We start from the raw sequence: 20,968 nt of genomic DNA on the forward strand, positions 1-20,968 counted from the left end.
ATGGTCTGTTCTGCAAAATCTCAGCCGTGCAATCAGGTCTGAAATACAGTACAATGCAAAAAACTGCGCAGAGGTCAAATGATATTTAACACAGTTACATTTATTTTAAAATTAAAAGATACAATTCATTTCTTTATAAAATATATATATAAAAATATTATATCATAGTTAGCCTTTTCTGTCGACAGTTTAAAAAAAACAGTATATTAAGCCCATTAGATCCTTTGGTGGTATAGATGGAAATGCATACAAGTAATATTATTAGTCAAGCCGTGTTAGTTTGTGGTCTGCAGACACTTTGATTATTAAAGGCAACACACTGCAGGTTTTTACTTGATATAAAGGTTAGTGGGGTTATTCCGACAAAGAGTTCTAAACTGTCGACAGAAAATGCTAACTATGATATAATTTTTTTATATGCAGTATATTTTTTTATAAAGAAATTAATTGTATCTTTTAATTTTAAAATAAATTTAACTGTGTTAAATATCATTTAACCTCTGCGCAGTTTTTTGCATTGTACTGTTTTCCTTCTGTGTCCCTATAAGGGGTTTGAGCAACCCCTAAAAAACAGCAGCAGGTGGTCATATGATTTTTGAAAAAATTGTGGGCAAAGTTTAGGCCAAATTCTATCTGATATAGAGCGCTAGACTTTTTTGTTTTTTGTTTATCAGGTCTGTAATACCCCTTTAGTTTGGACAGTCTCCGCTCTATTGGACTGTACAACTCGCCATTGAGGAATTGTGTCCTGAGTGGTACTGTGTACCCCACATTCTCTTTGCACACCACAACTTGATGTGACCACCCCACGACCCAATGAATCAAGCCCCTCCCATTTTTAGATTTTTATTGATGTAACCAATTCATCGTAATCAATACCTGAACATCCGTCTGGTCACAGGAGGTGCAAAACAATATAGAATTTATATAACATGAAAGTAAATCAAACCTGAAAATAGAAAACTTTTTTTTTTTACTTTATTAACTGGAAAATGAAATGTTCAAAAACCAGGTCCTTTCCCCTAATGTCCCTCCATAATATCAGTCAGAGGACGAGAGGGCGTTCTTCCTGTACATCACCCAACATTTCCTCTCCTTGGCCGGTACTTACTCCAAGTTGCTGGCTGACTGTGCAGAGACGGGTGCTTTACACACAGCAGTTGTTATGGCAACCTCACCCCAATTCTTCCAATAACCATAGCAGGTGGCACAGGCCCAGAGTACACGCAGGGCCAGCCCGTACACTTCCACTCGCACCGCACTGCAAGAGATGCTCTATAGGACCAGAGGTCAGAATGAGAGTCCAGAGCTTTCACTGCTCATTCTAAAGTCCGGCTGAACGTTCAACATGGAACAGACCTGTATAAAAAAAAATAAACAATATTAAAATTTTTATGAAAAATCCCATTTTTATTATTTATTAGAAACAGAAGCTCAGGAAGGATGGAGTATTTTACATACGATTGTTATTTACAGAGTCATAAGGCGGGTTGTATCGTTATGCCAAAGAAATACGATTGTCCTGCAGCAAGCTCCAGTAATTCCCAGAGTCCCACAGGGTTCTAACTGACTTCTGGTGGGATCGTCATCAGGGAGAATGTTCCACACTCCTAAAGGTGGGCACACACCACAATGATGTCGGGCATATAGGTAATGGCGTATGCCGGATTTACGCAGACATACACATCCCCTGGTCGGCCCTAATGAAGGATCAACCAGAAGATATCAATACTGCCGAATACAGTATGGCACATTATTCGTCGTTCCCTGCATCGTGCACAGTGGGTATGTACTTGCCAATGCAGGGTCCTGCCGCCCATCGGATCAGTGGACTACACATCTTCTATAGCGAGCAGAAGACTGATGAGGTGAATGAGCTGTAGAGGGGAGGGACAGATACAATCAGTATCAAGCCACAAGTTAACACAACACATTGGGGTGTATTCAATGCCGGGGGCGAGCGGTGACAGCAAGCAGGGCTGCCTGCTCGCTGTCACCGCTCGCCCGGTCAGTATTCAACTGACACCCCCCCGCATATGCCGATTCCCCCTCGCTCCGTTTTTGGAATGAGGGGGAATCAGCCTTGCCGTTTGGGGGAATCCGCGCCGTCCTCTGACAGCAAGGATTTCCCTGGAACGTAGAATAGGGTGAGCTATACTTTACTGCTTCTAGAGAAACCAATATGTAGATTGATATAACGTGTTGCGCTGCGCATGTGTGATTGTATCAAGGAGTGAACTGTAAAGACCCCTCTTCTTCTGGAATCTATGTACTCCCTTATGGTCTGGGGGGGGGGGGGGGGGGGGGGGGGCTTTTCAATCAGAACACAGTAGCAGTCTTTTATCTGTGCTAACAGAGGAAGGTGCACGTGCTGTCCTGTTAATGACCTTCTTGGCTACTGTCGTTCCCTGCATCGTGCACAGTGGGTATGTACTTGCCAATGCAGGGTCCTGCCACCCATCAGATCAGTCGACTACACATCGTGTATAAGGCTACTTATTCAAGACATAGCTAAATAAGTAGCCTTTACAGACAATTACTACTAGGAGAAAAAACAATTTAAAAAATAACAGTAATACATACACCAATACTACTATCTATAAAAGAGCAAAATAATATACATTCAACAAAGAAAAAAATAATATTAATAATAATAATAATCTGGTATAAAGTACTATACTCCTATGGAAGTCTAAAACTCTGGTGGTCAATTCGGCACCAAACATCAATGTATATTATGTTATAGCAAAGTCTGGTAAATATAATACAAAGTTAATTTGGACTTTAGGATGTCTCTGTGTGTAGACACTTAGGGGGTTATTCTGGTTGGTTTGCAAAAGCAAACTCCTCTTTTAACCCCTTCCCGACGGGGCGTTTGTTAACTTTTCTTTTTTTTTTCCTCCTCGCGTTCAAATAAGCGTAACTTTTTTAATTTTCCGGCTATATAGACACATGAGGGCTTTTTTTTGCGGGACAAGTTGTACTTTTTAATGGTACCATTTACTATACCGTATAATATTCTGGGGAATCAGGAAATAATTCAATGTGGGGTAAAAAGGAAAAAAAAACGCAATTCCACAATTTTGCGCTGGTTACGGTTTTTTTGGAGTTCATAGTTCGTTTAAAATGATGGGTTATCTTTATTCTATGGGTCGTTACGATTCCGGTGATACCAAACTTATATAGTTTTCGTTACGTTTTACCACTAAAAAAAAAATAGAAAATTTTACGGTTTTTCTAATTTGCGTCGCGTCGCCATGTTCTGCGGCTTATAACTTTTTTATTTTTCCACCTACGGACCTGGGTGAGGGCTCATTTTTTGCGGGCTGAAGTGTACTTTTTAATAATACCATTATGGGATATGTGCGACTTTCTGATCTCTTTTAGTTACATTTTTTTGGGTAGGCGATGCGACCAAAAAACGTAGTTTTGGCGTTGGGAATTTTTTTTCCGTTTACGCCTTTAACCGTGCGGGATAACTAATGTTATATTTTAATAGATCGGACTTTTAGGAACGCGGCGATACCAAATATGTTTATTTTTTATTTATTTTTATTTGTGAAATGGGGAAAGGGGGGTGATTTGAACTTTTAATTTTTTTTTTTTTTTTTTTTTTTACTTTTACTACAAGGCCCCCTAGTGTACTTGACCACTAGGGGGCGCGATCGCCTGTACTAGGTTCAGCCATAGAGCTCTATGGCTGAACATAGTGATTTTCAGCACTTCCTATTACATCCTGCCTCAGGCAGGATGTAATAGGAATGCTGACATGGCCAGCACAGGGGTCTACATTAGACCCCTGGCTGCCATGGCAACCGATCGGCACCCTCCGATCTCGCCGCGGGGGGCCCCGATCGGCGCCGGAGGGGGGCGCCCCCCCTCCGACCAGCTATTTAAGCACTGCGGGCGCTTTGCCCGCGGTGCTTAAAGGGTTAAACGGCCACGATCGGCGAACTCGCCGCTCGTGGCCGTGAGAGCAGGTACCTGGCTGTAATATACAGCCATTACCTGCTCTCTTTCAAGCCAGCTCACTCCGTGAGCTGGCTTGATTCCCCCGCAACCGTCATATGACGTACATGTACGTCATATGTCGGGAAGGGGTTAATGGACAAAACCATGTGCACTGCAGGTGAGGCAGATGTAACATGTGCAGAGATAGTTACATTTGGGGGAGTTATTTTGTTTCTGTGCAGAGTAAATACTGGCAGATTTATTCTTAAACTGCAAGTTACAGATGGAGCGCTTCACATCTTCACAGGGGCTGGCGGTGGATTCGCCAGTCCCCACCGGAAGAGGATGCGCGCTTACGAGACGCACGCACATCCCTTTCAACCGGAGCTCCCCCCGGGTCCCAGTCCCCCACCTCCCTGCTTCCCCCACTATCCCTGCCCATCTCCCTGAAGCGGAAACGGGCAGGGTTCCCATCCCCCACTGACGGGAAACTGGGACGCGCGTTGCGTTGCGCGTCCCAGTCAGATGTATCGTCTGCTCGCCAGTGGGGGTGGTCTGGCAAGCCCCGGTGCTGGATGAGCAGCGCTACATCTGTAGATTTCAGTTGAACATACCCCACCCAAATGAACCTGGGGCGCAACACCCCAAAAAAGCCAGTGACCTCAGGGCAGCACACAAGTGAATTGATAAGGTATAAGTGAGTTAATAAGAAAGAAGCAATACCATATTACCATAACATTTAGCACTATTTATTTTTCCACTAATTATACTTTCTAGTATTGTCACTTATGTAACACTTTTTAACCCCTAGCTATCGCTTCTTTCTTATTAACTCACTTATACCTTATCAATTCACTTGTGTGCTGCCCTGAAGTCACTGGCTTTAGCTGGCTTTTTTGGGGTGCTGCACCCCAGGTTCAAACTTAGTATTAGGGACCCACCAGAAAACTTGAGGTTAACTTGACGCGGTTGGTGGGCTAGTATTTCTTGGCCAATAAATATTCCAAGAACCTCAATTTATTGCTCTATATGAGATAGCAGAGCTTAATATTATAGAGCAGGGCTGGGCAATTGCGGCCCTCCAGATGTTGATGAACTACACATCCCAGCATGCCTTGCATCAGTTTTAGCATGGCCCCATAGCAAAACTAATGCAAAGCATCCTGGGATGTGTAGTTCATCAACATCTGGAGGGCCGCAATTGCCCAGCCCTGTTATAGAGTGTGCATCCCACAAGACTAACCTGCTTCATTTTGCCACGGATCCTGGAGATCTCATCCTGAAGTTTGTCATTTGTTGGGTCTTCAATGGAGAAGCTCTGAATCAGTTTGATCAGGGAGTCGAGGATCTTTACTTTCTTACTGATAAAAAAATAATATATATATAATATATATATTTTTTAATAATGAAGAGAATGTAAGATTTCACACAATATACCATGCAGTGCATTAGCTCATCCTTTCATTGTAGGATGCTAGTCTTTGCAGTGGATTATCTATTCAGTGGCTTCCAGAAAGTCAGAGAAGCTGGGGCTGAAAGCCCACTAGCATCCTGCATTCTAAGCTGGTATAAGAGTGGTGGTGCTGGGGGGGGGGGGGGGGTGGTGCTCGGCTGAGGGTGGGGCAACATACAGTCTGCGTCCCTGTAGCTCAGCCCGGCCCTTCCTGCATAGGGGAACCAACATGTGCCAGCGGCACCCGGCAATCCAGGGATGAGCAGAAAACTGTGTGGGAGAAGTCAGCCATAGTAGGCAACATTGTAATAAAAATATAAAAACACTTCATACGCAGTACATGCCCGCATCCATTATACCCGGGAATTTCATTTTTACCCCATATTTATCTGTAGTGGAGAGATACAAACCTTTCTTTATCTTCTGAGCTGGGTGGGAGAAGGTTCCTCCACGTCGATGCAAATCCCAGATAACAGCCCAGCTGCCAATAATGGAAGAGACAAACTATTATCCTTCATAGCCAATATTACCTGCTTACATAGATGTGGGGGGCAGGAGAAGGTCAGTATACTTACCAAAGTCTGTCGGGATTCCCTGTAATGTGGGGTTTTAATAGTGTTGAATAATGAAGTTTTATCATGTATTAGGTTATTTCATTTGTCGCTTTTTTTTTTTTTGTAATTCACAAACACTAAATGGTACGGAGGGTGGCGAGTATCTGATCAGTCCCATCTGCGGTTTCCAAGCTACAGCTGATACTCATTATTACGCGCAAATATGTCCGGCCCATCTTGATGCTTTGACAGCAGCCAGGTGGAAACACACAGGGTCAGAGGTATCAAGCTTCAAAAAGATATAAAATGGAAAGTGATAGAGACAGGATTATATGCATTTGCCTATTTTGCCCATACTCACTGGTTATTGCATATTTTACCTAAAATCTAGTGACGGTGCATATTTTAGGCCCCGCCCCCTTTCCACCCGTGAGTCACAGCACTGCTTTGCCCTGCTACTGCTGGCCAGGTAGTGGTAGAGTGCACAGGCCGGGCCAATATGTGCGCAGTGTGGGGGGCCTTAGTTGTACGCTACGTCCGACACTGCTCTAGGCTGCCAATCCAGTTTAATAAAAGTCAGTCGGGGCGGATGAAGCTCCTGAACCTTTGCCTGCCCCTGGCCTGGGACTTTACACCAAGAGACAGACTTCTGCAGCAGAGGAAGTGGGCTGAAGGGTTGTGACATCACGTGGCGCGGAGGAAATGCCGTGTCACAGTGAGTATGCGGTGCAGGGAGGAAGCCTTCCACTGCGCTGCTTTCACATGCTATGCTGACATTTGATCCATCGGCGCTGGAGATGAGGGTCCGTGTAGTTAATGCCAGAAGAGCCTAGAACGCTGCAGTCTGCTGTAGCAGCCTGGAAGAAAAAAATCCAGTGTACAGCACTAGACATCTGCAGATGTTTTGGGCCTATTTTTTGAGGGTTCATTTGCAACTAATTGTATGCTGATTTTTAAATAAATAAGTTTATAATTACTTTTTTTTATTATTTAATGTAGCATATTTTAAACACTTTGCATGCCTATTTTAAGTATTTTTCATGCATATTTCAAGCTTTTTATGTTGCATTTAATCCTGTCTCTAGTGATAAACAACCAGCCGATCTAGTGATAAACAACCAGAAGAGGCTTCTCTCTGTCATTTTTCAAACTCAGCCTGTAACATGACAGGTAGAAGCTGATTGGAGAGTGATCATTTTTGAAGCTTGACACTGGCCCACAGTAAGGGTCACAAATGCCATAACTGAAGAATATTTGAGCCCAAGGGTATGTATGACCCATACCCCTGCACACGTATGTAAACATCATACAGATTAAATACGGTCATTTATTGGGCAGTAAATGTTTAAGACTTGGGCCATAATGACATCCAACGAGCTTTGAGCCCACTATTGGTCGTGTGGCCTGTCATTCCTCCCACTTACACATGTATTTAATTCTATCTGGCTGCTTCCCATGCCAGGAAATATGATATAGCTTCAAGAACAAACCAGGTCCCATCTCCTGTTGCTGACAAATAACTGGAAATCTAGAGAACGCTCCTTAATAAGTGATTTATAAAGTGAGAGATTTGGCAGAACCTAAAATATTCCATACTAGGGATGAATCTGGAAACAAAATCTGGTCGTGTTATTCGCTCACCCCAATTTAGAAGGTGATGTCATTTACTTTGGAGTTCCATAGGCATAACGTTGTGTCAATAAATGGGAAATCTCTATATACCTTTAATTGGACTCCCAAAAGGAGCGCTCTTTTAAAAGTCTGGATCCTAGATCAATCCGTCGGATCGCTTACCGAGGCCTAAACTAAAAGGCTTCTGGGCTAGGCTGAAGCTGTAATACAAAGCGATCACGTTCAACCCAAAGCCTCATGTATATATTTCTGGGTCTGCCACCATTCCAGATATTTGCCTGCTGACTACCACTTGCCTGGCATGGTCACAATGTTTGCGGCCACACTGTCCAGTGCATTAGCTAATCTGGTGGCAAACGATGCAACCAGTCAGATACACAGTGTGGTCAGCTGCAGAGAATCTCCCCCCAGAGGGATGTGACGGTCCCTTCCCTGTCCCCTTCCCAAGCGTCTGCCTTGATGCCAATCATTGCTGATCAGTCAATACAACAGGACGTCCCACCAGACATTAGTAGCCGATGCTACCCCCCCCACCCCCCAAGTATATACCCTGGGATTGCTCAGAACTGCAGCCAGAGTCACAATGGTCTCAAAGTTGCCAATGATGACAATAACATGTTCCGATGTTTAGAAAGGGGGGGGGGGGGGGGGTCTATTTAAAAAAGGGAAAATATATATATTTTTTGTTATTAATTTAATAGAATTGTTTTGGAGAAGTTTCAATTCGAGATTTGCAGGTTCGGATTTACTCCGTTCTTATCGTCAAATTATCACAACTTCGGATTTTTCCGATTGGTTGTCACGTGTATTGGATAGCCTATAAGATCGCGCTTTGAGATCCGAGTAAATCCGGTAAAAACCGACACATCTCTAGTTTAAATACATGTTCGTCACCTAAAGCCCCGAACACACTACGCACATTTATAAAAGGTAGAGCCCTTCTGTGCGATATCTTTATGTGTATTCTCAATATGGTTAACGATGCGCACTCACAAGCATCGTTATTGACCCCATCTCCCGTCTTCTGCACATGCAGGCCAATTTTGGCTATTTAGCCAACAACCTGCATGTTCAGCTGGGGACATGGGGACGTCATTGAACTATATAGGGGACTATATTCTTTTGTGTGCGTATGCTCAATATCGTTGTCCGGCACCAACTGTTCTCATCCAATCCGGTTCCAGCTGTTCCTGTTACCAAGTGTTCCCAGCCAATCCGGTTCCAGCTGGTCCTGTAACAATTGTTCTCAGCCAATCCGGTTCCATTCAGTCCAGTACCAGCGTTCTCAGCCAGATCGTTTCTCACTTCGGGGCTAGTTTCTGGTGACTTAGACAGGGCACCATGGCCTGTTCATCAGCTGAAGCGTAATCCAAACTCCCTTGCAGGGGTCCCTCGCAAAGAACGATGGTGGGTTGGACTCCACGCCCATGTCTCCAGTTAGTTCTCATCAACCAGTGTTTAACGGTTTGCAATTAAAAGATATATTTAAAATAAATGTTCTCTTTTTCTGTGGGAACCACCACATCTTCATAGAGCCTTGATGGCTAACCTTGACACTCCAGATGTTGTTGAACTACACATCCCAGCATGCTCTGCTTCAGTTTTGCTATTTGGCCATGCTAAATCTGATGCAGAGCATGCTGGGATGTGTAGTTCAACAACAGCTGGAGTGTCAAGGTTAGCCATCAAGGTCTTAGAGTGACACTACCCCTGCAAGCCGCTTATTGAAAAACTTCATTTCTGAAAATGAAGCACGTCATGGAGGATGATGATGGTTGACAAGCATAAATATTAATATAAGAGATTTCCAATTACAAACTACAATGAACACCGTACAAAACAATGTGGCTAGATAAATTCACCATTCAGTCTATAGAAACTACATTGCAGAGTGAGGCCTGGGAAGGGTTAACCTCCTGAATATGGCACTGGGTAATGTACGGCTGTCACGGATGAGCACAGGGTGTTCTGACAAGATATCTATGTCTGGTGTCAAATCTCGGAGTCACAAGACCAGGATGAGAAATGACTAATTACGGTTGGTGACAGAGTTTTTCTTGCAGTACTGAGATGATGTCAGCCGTAAGTGACTATACAGTAGGTGGCTTGGACTATGGCCAGACAACCTTTATCCAAGGTGCAAACTTACCTCAGATCCTGCTCTTGCACCATATAGAGCTCCATGCTGTTTGCCCTCTGTCTCACCAACTTGATTTCCTTCAGCAAAACCCTCTTCATATCCTTCGCCGTGGTACCTACAGGCAGTAAAATGTAGAAATGATACAATTTGTGGCAGAGATAAAAAAAAATTCTCTGGAGAAACACAGGGTTGACGTTGATCGTGGGGTGGCGTTAACAATTGGGGGGGGCCATTTCACACTTCAGGGTGGCTATTTGTGGTCTGTGGGCCATTTAACATTGTTCCCTATGTAAAATCGCGGTAATCGCGTCGGTCGCATTGCATGCGATTTTTTGGTCGCATGCGATGCGACCGACGCAATTTACATTTTAACATGCATTTCTATGTAAAATCGCGGGCATCGCCGTTCTAGGTAAAGAGTACCAAATATAATTTTTATTATCTTACTAGCAGACCTGAAACTTTTATTTATGTATGCCAGAAAAGAGCAGCGGCGCAAGTGCCTGGGTTACACCAGGAGAGAGCAGGGGTGCACGCATTTGGGTAACGCCCGGAGAGAGAGCAGAGGTGCAGATGCTTGGGTTATGCCCAGAGAAAGAGCAGGGGTGCACGCGCCTGGGTTACACATGAAGAGAGAGCAGGGGAGCATGTGCCTGGGTTACGCCGGGAGACAGAGCAGGATGCACCTGGGTTATGCCAGGAGACAGCAAGGGTGCGTGTGCCTGGGCTACGCAAGGAGACAGCAGGGGTGCGTGTGCCTGGGTTACGCCAGGAGACTGCAGGGTTGCACGAGCCTGGGTTACCCCAGGAGACTGCAGGGGTGCACGCGCCTGGGTTACCCCAGGAGACTGCAGGGGTGCACGCGCCTGGGTTACCCCAGGAGACTGCAGGGGTGCACGCGCCTGGGTTACCCCAGGAGACTGCAGGGGTGCACGCGCCTGGGTTACCCCAGGAGACTGCAGGGGTGCACGCGCCTGGGTTACCCCAGGAGACTGCAGTGGAGCATGCACCAGGGTTACGTCAGCAGAGAGCAGGGGTGTGCGCGCCTGGGTTTCACCAGCAGAGAGCAGTATAAGACTGGGAACCTGTGTGTGTAATACATATAATAAAGGTCCATAGGAGAATAGTTTGATACATGGCCAAATGAGGTGCAGGAAGACTTTATAAGACAAATCAGGGTGGTTTTCATACATGGGTAGAAAGGGCATCTGCCTTGGGCCAACCAATAAATAGTCTGAATAGATAATGTCCGAAACCAGGTTTTCTCTCAGCTGCCTGGTGTCATAGGAATCCTCCATGTCCGGTACAATTATTGTATGCAATTTGTACCAGATCGCATACATTTTGCAATGCAATGAGATGCAATCTAGTACAGCATGTGCAGCACATACTTTCTGAGCTGTTTGATGGGATGTGTGCGGGAGCGCGCATCTCATCACATCCAGCAAGTGTACAGTGTATGGGCACCTTTATGCTGTGCCATCGATATTGAGAATCCATCTGGTTCTCCCCAATCGATGGCAAAAAGTACTCTATAGCGACCATAAACTATCGATGACCATCCTTACCCTGTACATATCTCTGCATTCAGCCTATTCATCCGGGGGTACGAGGGGATTACCCATACTGTCCTTTTGGAGCAGGACAAACATGAATTACACAGGTTCTGGGGCTTGATAACACCGGGTGTAATTCAGGCCTGAAGTCAGCCAGCCACAAAACCTGTGAAATTCATCAGTGTCCCAATTTAAAGAGAGAGATAGATATATATCTATCTCAGAAGCAGAAACCTACCAGGCCCTTGATACATGTGGCAGTAATGTCAATGCCTGTGCACTGTGCAGGGAGCTGCTTTATGGTTACACGACACTGCCCGGACCCCTCACCTCTCCTCACACATAACAATGCCCCCGAACAGGTCGTCACCAGGCTCCATGGCGGCCAGCACGAATGATTAAATGACTGCCGTGCCAATACAGATAGTGAGGGAACGTGAGCCGGGTACCACCAGGGAGGTCACTGCGAGCACTTCCGGTGCCTGACTACCGGAGGCTTCGCAGCTGTGGGTGTACCAAAATGGCCGCCGCGCCCGGCAGCCGGGGGTTGCTATGGGCGGGAACTCTGGCGATGAGCCAGCAGCGCCGCACGCATGCAGTGTGAGGGTCTCAGGTGCTGCAGATGCTGCTCGTTCCCCTGCACTCTCTGTAACTGTTCCTATATTCACAGCATTACGCATTATGGGGGTGATTCTGATTCACTTGCTATATAGCAAGTTCGGTTTTGGGGACTGCGCATTTTCTATTATGCGCATGTGCAGTTGGTTCCCCTTTGCGAATGGCTTCGGTGACTTGCATATTCGCCAAGCCGTAGCTCAGCCATGGGAACGGCTAGAGTTTTATGGGCATCCCCATGAAAACGCTGGGCGTTCCCATGGGTGGACGGGCCGATGCCGCCGCCGGGCCAACGGCTGACAGTCACAGGATGTCAGCCGCCCACCCCATCTGTATCCAGCCGCATGCAAATAACAGTAAGTTCTCACTGAAGCATACGAGGGCAGGTGTTTTCGTTACACATCCCCTCCCATGTTACCGGGGGTGGGTAACATTGGAGGGGATGCCAACATGAATCAGGCCCTATGTTATTAGTAAGTGACAAATGACTCCCCCCCCCCACACACTCTTAATATATGTCTTTGGTTCGCAACCATTGATTTTGTTGCAACGGCAGCATTTTTGCTAATCCATGGCCACATTCCAATGTTCGTCACCATCTTATGGTAAACATTGGTAATGGTCCCGCCCCCAGTCCCACCCACAGCCGGCCACACTGTAGATGTTTGTCACCATCGAATGGTAAACATTTGTAATGTTCCCGCCCCCAGTCCCATCCCCAGCCACACTGTAGATGTTTGTCGCCATGGAATGGTAGACATTTGTAATGTTCCCGCCCCCAGTCCCACCCACAGCCGGCCACACTGTAGATGTTTGTCGCCATCGAATGGTAAACATTGGTAATGGTCCCACTCTCAGTCCCACCCACAGCCGGCCACACTGTAGATGTTCGTCACCATCTTATGGTAAACATTGGTAATGGTCACGCCCCCAGTCCCACCCACAGCTGGCCACACTGTAGATGTTTGTCACCATCTTATGGTAAACATTTGTAATGTTCCCAGTCCCACCCACAGCCAGCCACACTGTAGATGTTCGTCACCATCTTATGGTAAACATTGGTAATGGTCACGCCCCCAGTCCCACCCACAGCTGGCCACACTGTAGATGTTTGTTGCCATCGAATGGTAAACATTTGTAATGTTCCCGCCCCCAGTCCCACCCACAGTCGGCCACACTGTAGATGTTTGTCTCCATGGAATGGTCGACATTTGTAATGTTCCCGCCCCCTGTCCCACCCCCAGCTGGCCACGCTGCAGAAGTTTGTCGTCATTGAATGGTAAAAATTTGTGATGGTCAGAGCCCCAGCCGACCGCGCTGCAGATGTTTGTCGCCATCGAATGGTAAACATGTGGTTTTCTCCTCACTGGGGAACACAGTATCACCACTTGGGAGGAGTAAATACTCCTGACAGTGAGCCTAATTCAACATCCCCCACAGTAGTGCGGATTTCACTATTAGGCACTTTTCATGCTTTTTTTACATTCATGGCTGATGCAGCACTAGGGATGCCAATCCCGGGGCATTTTTTCAATCCCGGGATTCGGGATTGAAAAATGCTCAATCCCGGGATTCCCGGGATCCCGGGATTGGCTTCCCTAATAATAAAAAAACACCATGGGCGCCCGAGCGCTGGGTGGGTGGGCGGTTGTCAGGGAGCGCTGGGTGCCGGTGAGCGGGCGAGCGCTGGGTGCCGGTGAGCGGGCGGGCGTCAGCGCTGGGTGCCGGTGAGCGGGCGGGCGTCAGCGCTGGGTGCCGGTGAGCGGGCGGGCGAGCGGGCGTCAGCGCTGGGTGGGCGAGCGGGCGTCAGCGGTGGGTGGGCGAGCGGGCGTCAGCGCTGGGTGCCGGTGAGCGAGCGGGCGGGCGGGCGTCAACGCTGGGTGGGTGGGCGATCGGGCGTATGGCCGGGAGCGCTGGGCGGGCGGGCAGCCGTGGATGTGCGGCTGTGCCCTGCGCAGCGTGACCTCGCAGCGTGACCTTGTCACGCTGCGCACTGCGGGGTATGGGAGAAGCCGGGCAGCGTCTGAGTGCTCAGACGCTGCCCGGCATTAAACTGCGCATGCGCAGTTTAATCCCGAAATCCCGGGATTGGAAATTCCAATCCCGGGATTGAAATCCCGGCGTTTTGGGGGCCAAATCCCGGGATTGAAATCCCGGCGTTTTGGGGGCCAAATCCCGGGATCCCGCCGATCCCGATCCCGGGATTGGCCACCCTATGCAGCACGCACGCACAAAGCTGAAAATGTGGTTGCATCCGGAAAAGATGTGATTGTATTTTTGGGGATGGCGATGCAGCATTGGGAGAATGCGGTCCAGACATTTTCATGGAGGCTGTGTGTCGTCACACGCAGCGCAGCAAGATGGAAAATTGCAAAGCTGTGCGGACGGGTTGTTCTACAATGCAATTGCAATTACATTGAAGTCGGGGAGGGATTTTGCATGCTGGACCTTGCCCTGTGCTTACTTACTACTTTTTAGTATTAATGATATACTGCATAATAACAAATGTATTTATTTAGTAAATCTCAAGTTTGAATTATTCCAGAACATTCTACAATCTGCGCCTGGATGATTGTACTTCCATCATTTGGTGAGTTATTTCATTCTTTTTCTGCTTTTAAACTGTTGCACAATCTTATTTATTATAATCAATATCAATATGTAGGTCAGTGACAATCACGTTTTGTCCTTGCAATAGAAGAATACACAAATATCTCACCAATGGTTGTTATGGTGTACAGATGTGGGAATCCTATGCATATAACTCCTGCTGCAATAATGACAAGGGATGAACTGGATATTGTGGCTATTATAGAGTTATGGTGCAATGAAAATCATGACTGGGACATAGCTATACCAGGATATACTTTATTTAGGAAGGACAGAATGGGAAGAATCGGAGGAGGGGTTGCAATGCATGTGGAAAAAAAGCATAAAGACTACCTTAATACAAAGTATTGAAGAGAAAACTGAGGCCCTTTGGGTGACCATAGAAACAGGGGAGAAGGCGATTCTTCTTATAGGGGTGATCTACAGACCACAAGGTCAGGAAGAGGAACTTGACAAGAGCCTATTGCAGGACATCAATAAAATGGCATTAAAAGAAGAGGTAATAATCATGGGAGACTTTAATTTTAGAAGGAGTGCAGGAGAAGTGGGAAAAATGAAAAAGTGCAATACTAAAAGCAACAGAACTTTGGTGTAGATTTATTAATCGGCGTTCAGGGGAATATGCGCTATCCCCGTGCGTTATGGCAGGGGATAGCGCTTCCCCTGTTCTATTACACCCGCAATGCGGGTGTATTACATGTGGTGGTGTGGGGCAGGCAGCATAGCGCAGGGACGTTAATTTATAGTAGACGCCTGCCTCCTACCTAATGTATGAACGGTCAGCATCGCTGACGGTTCCGCCCCCTGCAGCTATCGACTTCGCCAGCTGCAGGTGGCGATGCCCTATGCCCACAACAGGGACAGTGCTGTCCCTGCTGCTGGCTCTGAGCTGCGCGTGAGTAGCGAGATCCCGCACATGCCCAGTCCAGCTGGCCGCGGGGAAGGAGACAGCGCGTCAGTGTTAACTGATGTGCTGTCTCCAGGAGGGGACATCGCCGGAGGGGGGGAGTTTGCGCTCCTCTGCTTCGGTGGGCAAGATGTTCATACATATTGTCAGTCTCCCCTCCAGCTTCGCCTCGCTAATGGGGCGAAACACGAAGTGTTATAGCGGCGCATTTAGCCCTTTGTGTCCAAAGAGTTAGGACAAACACAAGGAAAAGGAAGCCATAAAAGAAAGAGCAAGAATTGTGAAAGCAAAAAAGTTGGCCTTTAGGAAATATAAGCAGACGCAGAATAATGAAGACAAAGAGGTGTTAGATCTTGTTAGACAGAAGGAGGCTAAGAAGGTAATCAGATGTGCAAAAGCACCGGCTGAGGAGAAAGTGGCCCAGTCAGTGGGTAAAGGGGGGAACACTTTTTTTAGATATATAAGTGAAAGGAGAAATACAAAAAGTGGAGTAATAAGACTAAAGACAGATAGTGGACCCGCATAAAACGCTGGGTGTTCCCATGGGCGGTCCCCATTTCCACCCACCCCCCGTCGGTCCCTCCCCTCATTGAATGGCCCGCCAAGTGTGTAACTCGCCTAAACTGTTCACTGCTGGGGTCTGCAGGTGAGCAAATTCACACTTGCACTTGTGCAGACCCACCAACATTGGAATGGGACCGAATTTGTCCCCTTCCGAATGAACTTGAATCAGACCCCAGATGGATCGGCCACTTCTGTACAGTTAGGAGTTAGTGCTGGAGTTGGCCTCTCTGCCAGGTCTAACTGGTGCCACTCTCCCGTTTCAGTTGCCATCATCTGGTATTAGTGGGGTGAGATGTTCCATCACATAATGCTAGAGGGAAGGTGTGCGAACTAGCAGGCATTGTACAAAAGCTCACAGTCCATTTCCGAGTTCTGTAGTCTGTGTTTATATGCAATATGATTGTAGGTTTATATTTATTCTATTCTATAAAATGTTTTGGATATTTAGGTATCTGAATGGAAGCTTAAAGTCCCTGTGTAATAAGTAGAGAAAACCTATAAAGTTCCTAATTTGTGTGCACTAAGCTTCTTATTGTTAGCGGGGAAGAATGCAGCCCACACATAAAACAATAAGATGCTGCGAGGTGTTCCCGGCTAGTTACATTTCTAGGTCTTTATTTTCTGTACCCAGCCTTTAACCCTTCCCCTGCTTCATAAGAGACTGCGATACATTGATGGCATTGCTGTGTAGAATGGATTTTGGTAAAAATGTTACCATATATACTCGAGTATAAGCCTACCTTTTCAGAACATTTTTTATGCTGAAAAAGCCCCCCTCGGCTTATACTCGAGTGAGGTTCCCACAAGTCAATAAGTTTTCCCAGTTTTCTGTTGTAAAATTAGGTGCCTCGGCTTATATTCGGGTCGACTTATACTCGAGTATATACGGTATTTGTTATTATTAAAAGAAAAATTGCCTCATTTAAAATATGAATTTATCTTTATAAAGGCAGTGAAATATTGATGTTCTGGTGTATTTATATTTACAATAATGCAAACACGTTTACTATTAATATATATCATGTATGTGTGTATATATATATATATATTTTTTTTTATTGTATTATTATTATTTTTATTTTTCTATTCTGAGACTGGACGGTAAATTGTTTTTAATGAGTTTTAGAAAACGGTCCACCGGATCAGTGTAACGCATAACCTCGCACGGCTCTCACCACAATGTTATACTCTCCTTCTGTTCCCTTAGGGATGGTAAAGAATGAACAGTCAGTGAAAAAAAACAAAAAACTTATGTTGACCTTTTCACTGTACACCTAGACACTGCCGACCGAATTATCGCATCCCGTAGTATAGGTGGTGTAATGGTTAGCATTACTGCCTCACAGCGCTGAGGTCATGGGTTCTATCCCCACCATGTGTTATATATACGGGGCAGTACGGATGGTGTAATGGTTATAGTATTACTGCCTCACAGCACTGAGGTCATGGGTTCTATCCCCACCATGTGTTATATATACGGGGCAGTACGGATGGTGTAATGGTTAGCATTACTGCCTCACAGCACTGAGGTCATGGGTTCTATCCCCACCATGTGTTATATATACGGGGCAGTACGGATGGTGTAATGGTTACATTACTGCCTCACATCACTGAGGTCATGGGTTCTATCCCCACCATGTGTTATATATACAGGGCAGTACGGATGGTGTAATGGTTAGCATTACTGCCTCACAGCGCTGAGGTCATAGGTTCTATTCCCACATGTGTTATATATACGGGGCAGTACAGATGGTGTAATAGTTATAGCATTACTGCCTCACAGTGCTGAGGTCATGGGTTCTATCCCCACCATGTGTTATATATACGGGGCAGTACGGATGGTGTAATGGTTATAGCATTACTGCCTCGCAGCGCTGAGGTCATGGGTTCTATCCCCACCATGTGTTATATATACGGGCAGTACGGCCGGTGTAATGGTTAGCATTACTGCTTTACAGCACTGAGGTCATGGGTTCTATCCCCACCATGTGTTATATATACGGGGTAGTACGGACTGTGTAATGGTTACATTACTGCCTCACAGCGCTGAGGTCATGGGTTCTATCCCCACCATGTGTTATATATACGGACAGTACGGACGGTGTAATGGTTAGCATTACTACCTCACAGCACTGAGGTCATGGGTTCTGTCCCCACCATGTGTTATATATACGGGGCAGTACGGACGGTGTAATGGTTAGCATTACTGCCTCACAGCACTGAGGTCATGGGTTCTATCCCCACCATGTTTTATATATACGGGGCAGCACGGATGGTGTAATGGTTAGCATTACTGCCTCACAGCGCTGAGGTCATGGGTTCTATTCCCACATGTGTTATATATACGGGGCAGTACGGATGGTGTAATGGTTATAGCATTACTGCCTCACAGTGCTGAGGTCATGGGTTCTATCCCCACCATGTGTTATATATACGGGGCAGTACGGATGGTGTAATGGTTATAGCATTACTGCCTCGCAGCGCTGAGGTCATGGGTTCTATCCCCACCATGTGTTATATATACGGGCAGTACGGCCGGTGTAATGGCATTACTGCTTTACAGCACTGAGGTCATGGGTTCTATCCCCACCATGTGTTATATATACGGGGCAGTACGGATGGTGTAATGGTTAGCATTACTGCCTCACAGTGCTGAGGTCATGGGTTCTATTCCCACCATGTGTTATATATATATATATATATATATATATATATATATGGGCAGTACGGATGGTGTAATGGTTATAGCATTACACCCTCACAGCGCTGAGGTCATGGGTTCTATTCCCACCATGTGTTATATATACGGGGCAGTACGGATGGTGTAATGGTTATAGCATTACTGCCTCACAGTGCTGAGGTTATGGGTTCTATTCCCGCCATGTGTTATATATATATATATATATATATGGGCAGTACGGATGGTGTAATGGTTATAGCATTACTGCCTCACAGTGCTGAGGTCATGGGTTCGATCCCCACCATGGCCCTAACTGTGCGGAGTTTGTTTATTTTCCTCGTACTTGTCCGGGTTTCATCCCACACTCCAAAAATATCCTGGTAGGTTGTCTCCCAACAAAATGAACCCTAGTTTCCTAGTTTGTGCGTGTACACAGGGCCGTTTCTAGACAATTTATCTCCCAGTGCGAAGAAATAAAAATGCCCGAATTCTCCGAATTGGGGGTAGGCCCTGACGTCAGCCTCCCACTCTGAACAGGCACGCTGAGCTGGCCCAGCGATTCTCCATTTTGGTGGGCATACCCATGACACCTGTCAATCAGGCAGCGAGCACCCAAGCGAATGAAAACATGCCCATAAGCAGACCCCCTCCATCGCCGGAGGGGCCAAATTCGCTGCTCTATGAGCAGATCTGTATCGCCTCATAGAGAGTAATCTCCACTGGGGCAGGGAATGTGGTGAATTGCCAAATATTCTTTGTAAAATGCTGGGAAAATGGGGGTTATTCTGTTTCGAATTCGCATCCTTGTGAGTGAACGAGATCCTACCTTGCGAATGGTGGTACCCGGCCCACCATTCGCAAGGCGTGTATGTTTGCACTGGCTGCGAATGGATGTTTTACATAAAACATGCATTGCATGCCACTGGGACCCTCCCACATCTTTTGATGGTCGGTGACAGGGCCGTATTAAGCCTTCACGGAGCCCAGGGCCACTGCAGGGGGGGGGGGGATTAATATAAACATAAGAATATATATAAAATACCACATGAAATGCCTGTGTTTGTCCCTCTGTACTTTACTCTGTAGGAGCCCCGACAGTCTCAGCGCTGCCTCTAATTAAAAACCCTCCCATGACGAGGCCACGGCTGCTGCTGTCCTCCATGGGCCCAAGAAGCATATGATGAGCTCCACCAAGCAGAGTTCAGTACAAGCCTCTCAGCCTCTGACCTCTTGTGCAAAGTCTCATGGGACTTAGTCATCTCCCAGTAATGCACGTGTGCAGTCAGTGTGCCTCGGCTCCCGATGCTCAGCACCATTAATCATTGTCACATTGGCAGATAGGGGAAGCTGCAGCACTACCCCACTCCCATGCACAAAACCTTTAGCTAAAAAAAAAAATCTAACCACAGGGGGACCCTAGATAGAGGGCCTGTGCCCCCCCCCCCCCCCCCCCATCCGGCCTTGGTCGGTGACCATCGAAAGATGTGGAAGGTGCACGCATATGTAAGGTTACATATGTGTGTATGCTTGGGGGGAAGTGGGCGGGCTGCTGACATCAGCTGCCCGCCCACCGCATGTCCATCATGGCTCTATTAGCATGAGATTGGCCAGCGTTCTCATGGAAACGCCCATGAAACGCTGTGTGTTCCCATATGCTGATGGCAAGCCCGCCGCTCGACACCCCCCCACCGCCCACAAAGATTGGTGCATGCACCCAGTGAACAGTTTGTTTGCCGTGGGGGCATGCATCCCGCGCAGGCACATGCAGAGAAATGCGCAAAGCAAAAACATCAGCCGCGTGCGAACGAACCTGAATGAGGTCCTATGTGTGAGCTATATAATTAACTGATATTAAATAAATCACTGACAACTTGTAGGCTATTGCATACACCCCTGCCTTTTGTATGTCCTTACGGTTCATGCACACCCGCGGCCTACAAGTGCTGCTGCCTATTGTGTCTAGCGACTCTTCAGAAGATGCGATGCATTTTATCTGACTGTTCTCTCCCACAGCGGTTTCCTCAGATTTCAGGATCATATATCCCTGCGTTTCATCTTGTGCGGCCTCAGCTCAGAGCTCCGCGTTTGGCGGATGGATGTCTTAAAAGCTCAGCTGCTTCCTTAAGCTGAAATAACTATGCGGCGCATTGTCAGGCTGCAGGGAGGCTTACCATGGCATTCACAGCAGGTATTTGTGAAGTCACCTGGATAACTCCTTAAAGATTACACAGCCAGAAGTGACATCTTACTCCGAGGGCTTTGAAGAGTGAGTGCTGAGACTAGTGGGTACTAGTTTAGCAATTAGT

General features: G+C 46.6%; 2 protein-coding genes across 10 annotated transcripts in view; one reads left to right on the forward strand and one right to left on the reverse strand.

Annotated features, from left to right (window-relative positions):
• Nucleotides 1–529: 529 nt before the first annotated feature.
• Nucleotides 530–11,814, reverse strand: LTO1 (LTO1 maturation factor of ABCE1). 2 transcript variants are annotated; one of them, XM_083164547.1, is made up of 5 exons: nt 11,299–11,436; nt 9,740–9,845; nt 5,815–5,885; nt 5,195–5,312; nt 530–1,359 (listed from the first exon to the last, which is right to left on the reverse strand). In XM_083164547.1, exons 1-5 carry the CDS (start codon nt 11,328–11,330, stop codon nt 1,291–1,293), a joined length of 396 nt encoding a protein of 131 aa, XP_083020673.1. In that variant the 5' UTR covers nt 11,331–11,436; the 3' UTR covers nt 530–1,290. The 2 variants fall into 2 exon arrangements, with proteins under 2 accessions (XP_083020673.1, XP_083020672.1); XM_083164546.1 differs by lacking the exon at nt 11,299–11,436 and adding an exon at nt 11,617–11,814 and having other exon boundaries at nt 533–1,359.
• The window catches only part of LOC146045587 (uncharacterized), a 34,018-nt gene continuing 24,711 nt past the window's right edge, over nt 11,662–20,968 (forward strand). For 3 of the 8 annotated variants that reach the window (XR_014465482.1, XM_083164549.1, XM_083164548.1), the window contains exons 1-2: nt 11,662–12,257; nt 14,447–14,491. Coding sequence is in view for 2 of the 8 variants with exons in the window: in XM_083164549.1 (XP_083020675.1) it covers nt 12,128–12,257; nt 14,447–14,491 (175 nt within the window). In the remaining 6 variants the exon portion in view is untranslated. Of the gene's footprint in view, nt 12,258–12,289; nt 12,375–14,431; nt 14,492–20,968 lie in introns of those variants that run through there. The other 5 variants (XR_014465485.1, XR_014465487.1, XR_014465484.1 and 2 more) reach the window with 5 other exon arrangements.

Source organism: Crinia signifera, chromosome 11, assembly GCF_055691185.1.
Source record: "Crinia signifera chromosome 11, ASM5569118v1, whole genome shotgun sequence".
Taxonomy (NCBI): domain Eukaryota; kingdom Metazoa; phylum Chordata; class Amphibia; order Anura; family Myobatrachidae; genus Crinia; species Crinia signifera.